General features: G+C 40.0%; 1 protein-coding gene and 1 non-coding gene across 2 annotated transcripts; both read left to right on the top strand.

The window, feature by feature from the left end:
• The first annotated feature begins 1,301 nt into the window (after positions 1-1,301).
• On the top strand, positions 1,302-1,997 carry LOC140180626 (uncharacterized). The gene is made up of 2 exons (XM_072221882.1): positions 1,302-1,500; positions 1,702-1,997. The coding sequence occupies exons 1-2, from the start codon at positions 1,302-1,304 to the stop codon at positions 1,995-1,997; spliced, it is 495 nt and encodes a 164-aa protein (XP_072077983.1).
• A 5,727-nt stretch (positions 1,998-7,724) lies between these two features.
• On the top strand, positions 7,725-7,832 carry LOC112767823 (small nucleolar RNA R71). The gene has a single exon (XR_003185263.1). It is a non-coding gene; the product is annotated as a small nucleolar RNA R71 (small nucleolar RNA).
• The last annotated feature ends 272 nt before the right edge of the window (positions 7,833-8,104 follow it).

The following is an 8,104-nucleotide window of genomic DNA, read 5'->3' as shown; positions in this document are numbered from 1 at the left end:
AAGCAACTATTGAAAAGTTGTCAGATCAAATTCCAGGAACAATAGAGATTGTTCATGCTTGCAATGAAGAAAAAATATGGACCCTCATGTTTGACGAAACACCCTCGAATCCACAAGGAGGGGCAGGAGTCGTCCTTATAGACTCCCATGGAAGAAATCTATCTTTCATGTTTCGGTTGGATTTCTCTTGCACCAACAATGAGGCGGAGTATGAAGCTCTAATGTTTGGTCTAAAGATGGCTCAAGAAATTGGTATAAAAAAACTTCATGTCAAAGGAGACTCCAACCTGATAATACAACAGATCCAAGGAGGGTACGGCACAAAGGAAAGAAGTCTGGCCTTATGCAGAGAACAAGTTTAGCACCTGATGAAGGTATTTGAAAACATTTCATTTGAGCATGTTTCCCGAATAGAAAATAAGCATGCAGATGCTCTAGCAACATTAGGGAGTAGAGTTACCATTCAAAATGGACAACATGCTTTAGAACACCATACAGCTGAAAGTTCTACCAGAGAAGAAAGAATATCAATGGAAGGAAAAATCAATGATTGGCGAATGCCTCAACATGAACATCTCAGAACGCTCAACATCACCAAAGAAACAAGAGGATTTTTCCTCCTCAATGGGAAAATGTCCAAAAGAAGCAACGATAGACTCCTCATGAAATGTGTAAAAGAAGAGGAAGGAAAAGAAAAAGTAAAACAACTACATGGAGCCACTTGCGGAGAAGAGGGCCCTGGGTTGTACTAAAGGCTCCAGATGTGGGGTATTTATTAGCCAAAAATGAAGTCTCATTGTGATGAATTACAAGTATCTTGCAAGTCTTGTCAAGAAACGAAAGAAAGTATACAAATATGTAATGTTCACAATTGGCAACAACCTATCATAGAGTACCTCGATGTTGGAGTTTTGCCTTCAAAAAAAATAAAAGGTGAGAGATAGAAGAAGAAATAAGAATGCTATATTTTGCAGAAAGGTGAGTTGTTCAAGAAGAGTTTTACCGGGGAGATGCTAAAATGTGTTCGAGATGAAGAAAAAGACAAAGTCTTAGAAGAAGTCCATCAAGAAGTATGTGGAAGATACCAAGGAAGAAGGGCCTTGTGGTATGAATTAATTAGGATTGGCTATTATTGACCAAAAATGAAGGAAGATGCAATCAACTGGGCCAGGAAGGGTCCACAATGCCAAAAGCATACAAACTTGATACATGCACCAAGCGTGCAGAAGAACAGCCTCAAGACACCATACTCATTCCATACATGGACGGTAGATTTTGTGGGACCAATCAACCCCCCATCAATGGGGAAGAAATGGATTCTAGTTACAACAGAAAGTTTCACCAAGTGGGTGGAGGCTGTGGCTGTCAAGGAAGCAAATGCTGAAGCAGTAGTGAGATTTATCAAAGAAAATATAATATGCAAGTTCGGGCTGCCAAGTGTTCTAGTATCTGATAATGGAACCCACTTTGTTAACCAAAGAGTGTGGGTGTTCTTGAACAGTACCAAATCAAACATCACAAGTCTTCTCCTACTACCCACAGGGCAATGGCCAGGCAGAGGCTACTAATAAGAGCCTTTTGAAAATACTCACAAAGATGGTGACCGATGCCCATAAAGATTGAAGTGAATACCTACCACTTGCTCTCTGGGCTTACAGAACAACCAGATATGGAACAACTAGAGTAACACCCTTCTTGCAGAGATTGAAGTACCCACCGCCAAAATGTTGTTAGACGAAGCAAGGGATCGTGAAGCTGAGTTGCAAAAGTTGGAAGAAAAAAGAGAAGTTGTGGGAAGCAAGATAGAAGAATACCACCGAAGACTAGCATTAGCTTATGATAAGCATGTTCGGCCCAGGGTGTTCCTAGAGGGAGATCTAGTACTAAAATCAGTAGACACAGTAATGAAAAATATGCTTTGCCAAAATGAGCTCCCAAATGGGAGGGTCCTTATATTGTTTCTAAAGTACACCCCAACAGACATTGCATCCTACTAGACCCAAATCATAGAACAATCACTGTCCCCATCAATTTCAAGTATATTAAGAAGTACTATGCCTAATTTCAGTGCTAGGAGTTAGATTTCAATTCCAAAAGGCTTTTTTGAGCCAATGTTTATGTTATATTATTTTGCAAGCATCCTGCAATGCATGCAAGAATTTTGGTGCACGAAATTGTGATCTCAGGTAACGGCGCCAAAAACTTTGTATGCACGTCTTAATAAATTGTTTTTCATTCACAACTTCGATACAACTAACCAGCAAGTGCACTGGGTCGTCCAAGTAATAAACCTTACGTGAGTAAGGGTCGATCTCACGGAGATTGTTAGTATGAAGCAAGCTATGGTCATCTTGTAAATCTCAGTCAAGCGGATAATAATTGATTATGGAGTTTTCGAAAATAAATAATAAATAGACAGAAAATAAAGATAGAAATACTTATGTATATCATTGGTGAGAATTTCAGATAAGTGTATGGAGATGAGTTCATTCCTCTGAACTTCTGCTTTCCTGCTGTCTTCATCCAATCAATCTTACTCCTTTCCATGGCTGGCTTTATGTAAGGACATCACCATTGTCAATGGCTAACTTTCATCCTCTCTGTGAAAATGGTCCGATGCGCTGTCACTGCATGGCTAATCATCTGGAGGCATCACCGTTGTCAATGGCTGCTTCCTATCCTCTTGTTAAAATGGTCCAAATGCTCTGTCACAGCACGGCTAATCATCTGAGGTTCTCGATCATATTGGAATAGGATTCACCCTCCTTTTGCGTCTGTCAATACGCCCAGCACTCGCGAATTTGAAGTCCGTCACAGTCATTTAATCCCAGAATCCTACTCGGAATACCACAGACTAGGTTTAGACTTTCCGGATTCTCATGAATGCCGCCATCAATCTAGCTTACACCACGAAGATTCTGATTAAGAGATCCAAGAGATAATCATTCAATCTAAGGTGGAACGAAAGTGGTTGTCAGGCACGCGTTTGTGGGGGAATGATGATGATTGTCACGTTCATCACATTCATGTTGAAGTGCGAATGAATATCTTAGAAGCGGAACAAGTTGAATTGAATAGAAAAACAGTAGTACTTTGTATTGATTCATGAGGAACAACAGAGCTCCACACCTTAATCTATGGAGTGTAGAAACTCTACCGTTAAAAATACATAAGTGATGAAGGTCCAGGCATGGTCGAGAGGCCATCCTCCTAAACGTGATCAATAGTCTCCTAAGATGAACAATAGATTAAAACTGGGACCAAAGATGTCTAATACAATAGTAAAAAGTCCTATTTACACTAAACTAGTTACTAGGGTTTACAAAAGTAAGTAATTGATGCATAAATCCACTTTCGGGGCCCACTTGGTGTGTGCTTGGGTTGAGCTTGAATGATACACATGCAGAGGCTCTTTTTGAAGTTGAACGCCAGGTTGTAACGTGTTTCTGGCGTTCAACTCTGGTTCGTGACGTGTTTCTGGCGTTTAACTCCAGACAACAGCGTAGAACTGGCGTTCAACACCCTTTTTGCATCATCTAAACGCGGCCAAAGTATGGACTATTATATATTTCTGGAAAGCCCTAGATGCCTAATTTCCAACGCAATTAGAAGCGCGCCATTTTGAGTTCTGTAGCTCCAAAAAATCCACTTTGAGTGCAGGGAGGTCAGAATCCAACAACATCAGCAGTCCTTCTTCTACCTCTGAATCTGATTTTTGCTCAAGTCCCTCAATTTCAGTCAGAAAATACCTGAAATCATAAAAAAACACACAAACTCATAGTAAAGTCCAGAAATGTGAATTTAACATAAAAACTAATAAAAACATCCCTAAAAGTAACTAGATCTTACTAAAAACATACTAAAAACAATGCCAAAAAGCGTATAAATTATCCGCTCATCACAACACCAAACTTAAATTGTTGCTTGTCCCCAAGCAACTGAAAATCAAATAGGATAAAAAGAAGAGAATATACTATAAATTCCAAACTATCAATGAAACATAGCTCCAATCAGATGAGCGGGACTTGTAGCTTTTTGCCTCTTGAATAGTTTTGGCATCTCACTTCATCCATTGAAGTTCAGAATGATTGGCATCTATAGGAACTCAGAGTTCAGATAGTGTTATTGATTCTCCTAGTTCAGTATGTTGATTCTTGAACACAGCTACTTTATGAGTCTTGGCCGTGGCCCTAAGCACTTTGTTTTCCAGTATTACCACCGGATACATAAATGCCACAGACACATAACTGGGTGAACCTTTTCAGATTGTGACTCAGCTTTGCTAAAGTCCCCGATTAGAGGTGTCCAGGGTTCTTAAGCACACTCTTCTTTTGCTTTGGACCTTGACTTTAACCGCTCAGTCTCAAGTTTTCACTTGACACCTTCACGCCACAAGCACATGGTTAGGGACAGCTTGGTTTAGCCGCTTAGGCCAGGATTTTATTCCTTTAGGCCCTCCTATCCACTGATGCTCAAAGCCTTGGGATCCTTTTCATTACCCTTGCCTTTTGGTTTTAAGGGCTATTGCCTTTTTGCTCTTGCCTTTTGGTTTTAAGAGCTTTGGCTTTTTCTGCTTGCTTTTTCTTTTTCTTTCTATTTTTTTTTCTTTTTTTATTTTTTTTCTGCAAGCTTTGTTCTTTGCTGCTTTTTCTTGCTTCAAAAATCATTTTTATGATTTTTCAGATTATCAAATAACATGTCTCCTTGTCAACATTCTTTCAAGAGCCAACATATTTAACATTCTAAAACATCAACTTCAAAAGACATATGCACTGTTCAAGCATTCATTCAGAAAACAAGAAGCATTGTCACCACATCAATATAATTAAACTAAGTTCAAGGATAAATTCGAAACTCATGTACTTCTTGTTCTTTTGAATTAAAACATTTTTCATTTAAGAGAGGTGATGGATTCATATTCACTACTTTAAGGCATAGACACTTAGACACTAATGATCATGTAATAAAGACACAAACATAGATAAACATTTAACATAAGAAAACAAAAAACAGAAAATTTAAGAACAAGGAATGAGTCCACCTTAGTGATGGTGGCGTTTTCTCCTTGAGGAACCAATGATGTCCTTGAGCTCTTCTATGTCTCTTCCTTGTCTTTTTTGCTCCTCCCTCATTGCTTTTTGGTGCTCCTATCCTTAGTTGATCCCAATAATTATGTGGAGGAAAATGTATCCCCTGAGGTATCTCAAGGATCTCTTGATTTGCAGTAAAATGTTCTACCACTGAGCTATGGAAGCTTGAGATGAATCTTTCCATCTCCCATGACTCAGAGGTGGAAGCCTTTGTCTTCCCTTTCCCTTTTCTAGAGGTTTCTCCGGTCTTAGGTGCCATCAATGGTAATGGAAAAATAAAAAGCTTATGCTTTTACCACACCAAACTTAGAATGTTGCTCGCCCTCGGGCAAAAGAAGAAAGAATAGAAAAAGAAGAAGAAGAAGATATGGAGGAGATGGAGGGATGTGTGTATGGATGTAAGTGGTGAATGGAAAACAAAAGGGATGACCATGAATGGAGAGAGAGAGAGAGGGTGAGGTGGGTGGGGATCCTGTGAGATTCACAGATCCTGAGATGATCCTGTGGTGTCCACAGATCCTGAGGTGTCAAGGATTTACATCCCTGCACCCATTAGGCATGTAAAACGCCTTTGCATACAATTCTGGCGTTGAACGCCAGCCAGATGCTTGTTTCTAGCGTTCAGCGCCAGCTCTTCTTCACTGTGCATTTCTGGCATCTGAACGCCAGGATGCTGCTTGTTTCTAGCATTCAATGCCTGAAACATGCTCTGTTATGGCGTTGAACGCCAGACAGATGCTCCTTACTGGCGTTTAAACGCCAGTAAGATCCTCCTCCAGGGTGTGATTTTTCTTCTGCTGTTTTTGATTCTATTTTTAATTTTTTTTATTTATTTTGTGACTCCACATGATCATGAACCTAATAAAACATGAAATAACAATAAAAATAAATTAAAATTAAATAAAAAAAATTGGGTTGCCTCCCAACAAGCGCTTGTTTAATGTCAATAGCTTGACAGTGAGCTCTCATGGAGCCTCACAGATGTTCAGAGCATTGTTGAGACTCCCCAACACCAAACTTAGAGTTTGGATATGGGAGTTCAACACCAAACTTAGAGTTTGACTGTGGGGGCTCTGGTTAACTCTATTTTGAGAGAAGCTTACTGTGCCTCTTTTCCATGTTTACAGAAGGATGTCCTTGAGTTTTAAACTCAAGGGAGTCCTTATTCAATTGAAGGACTAATTCACCTCTGTTAACATCAATCACAGCTCTTGCTGTGGCTAGGAAGGGTCTTCCAAGGATGATGGATTCATCCTCATCCTTCCCAGTATCTAGGATTATGAAATCAGCAGGGATGTGAACACCTTCAACCTTTACTAATATGTCCTCTACTTGTCCATAAGCCTGTTTTCTGGAATTGTCTGCCATCTCTAATAAGATTTTAGCAGCTTGCACCTCAAAGATTCCCAATTTCTCCATTACAGAGAGTGGCATGAGGTTTATTCCTGACCCAAGGTCACATAGAGCCTTCTCAAAGGTCATGGTGCCTATGGTACAAGGTATTAGGAACTTTTCAGGATCATGTTTCTTCTGAGACAGTCTCAGTTTATCCAATGCATTTAATTCATTGGTAAACAGGGGAGGTTCATCTCCCCAAGTCTCATTACCAAATAAATTGGCATTCAGCTTCATGATTGCACCAAGGAACTTGGCAACTTGCTCTTCAGTAACATCTTCATTCTCTTCAGAAGAGGAGTACTCTTCAGAGCTCATGAATGGCATAAGGAGGTTCAATGGAATCTCTATGGTCTCTAGATGAGCCTCAGATTCCTTTGGTTCCTCAAAAGGATACTCCTTATTGATCATTGGACGTCCCAGGAGATCTTCCTCCTTGGGATTCACGTCCTCAACCTCACTTACAGGTTCGGCCATGGTAATTAATTCAATGGCCTTGCACTCTCCTTTTGGATTCTCTTTTGTATTGCTTGGGAGAGTACTAGGAGGGGTTTCAGTGATTCTTTTACTCAGCTGGCCCACTTGTGCTTCCAAATTTCTAATGGAAAACCTTGTTTCATTCATGAAACTCACAGTGGCCTTAGATAGATCAGAGACTAAATTTGCTAAATTAGAGGTATTTTGTTCAGAGTTCTCTGTCTGTTGCTGAGTGGATAATGGAAAAGGCTTGCTATTGCTAAACCTGTTTCTTCCACCATTATTAAAGCCTTGTTGAGGCTTTTGTTGATCCTTCCATGAGAGATTTGGGTGATTTCTCCATGAGGGATTATAGGTGTTTCCATATGGTTCACCCATGTAATTCACCTCTGCTATTGCAGGGTTCTCAGGATCATAAGCTTCTTCTTTAGAAGATGCCTCTTGAGTACTGTTGGATGCAGCTTGCATTCCATTCAGACTCTGAGAAATCATATTGACTTGCTGAGTCAATATTTTATTCTGGGCCAATATGGCATTCAGAGTATCAATTTTAAGAACTCCCTTCTTCTGAGGCGTCCCATTACTTACAGGGTTCCTTTCAGAAGTGTACATGAACTGGTTATGAGCAACCATGTCAATGAGTTCTTGAGCTTCTGCAGGCATTTTCTTTAGGTGAATGGATCCACCTGCAGAAGTATCCAATGACATCTTAGCTAATTCAGACAGACCATCATAGAATATATCCAGGATGGTCCATTTTGAAAGCATGTCAGAAGGACATTTTTTTGTCAGTTCCTTGTATCTCTCCCAAGCTTCATAGAGGGATTCACCTTCTTTCTGTCTGAAGGTTTGAACATCCACTCTAAGCTTACTCAGCTTTTGAGGAGGAAAGAACTTGGCTAAGAAAGCCTTAACCAGCTTATCCCAAGAGTTCAGGCTATCCTTAGGTTGAGAGTCCAACCATATTCTAGCTCTGTCTCTCACAGCAAAAGGGAAAAGCATAAGCCTGTAGACTTCAGGATTTACTCCATTAGTCTTAACAGTATCACATATCTGCAAGAATTCAGTTATGAACTGAAAAGGATCTTCAGATGGAAGTCCATGAAACTTGCAGTTCTGCTGCATTAGAGAAACTAATTGAG

Source organism: Arachis hypogaea, chromosome 17 (assembly GCF_003086295.3).
Source record: "Arachis hypogaea cultivar Tifrunner chromosome 17, arahy.Tifrunner.gnm2.J5K5, whole genome shotgun sequence".
NCBI classification, from domain to species: Eukaryota; Viridiplantae; Streptophyta; class Magnoliopsida; order Fabales; family Fabaceae; genus Arachis; species Arachis hypogaea.
This window is presented reverse-complemented; position numbering and strand designations above follow the sequence as displayed.

Bases quoted from the DNA above. Each gene is read 5' to 3' on its own strand.
- LOC140180626 (XM_072221882.1), top strand. From the start codon at position 1,302: ATGGGGAAGAAATGGATTCTAGTTACAACAGAAAGTTTCACCAAGTGG. The intron at 1,501-1,701 runs GTACCAAATCAA...CCCTTCTTGCAG, and splicing joins AGTGTGGGTGTTCTTGAACA to AGATTGAAGTACCCACCGCC.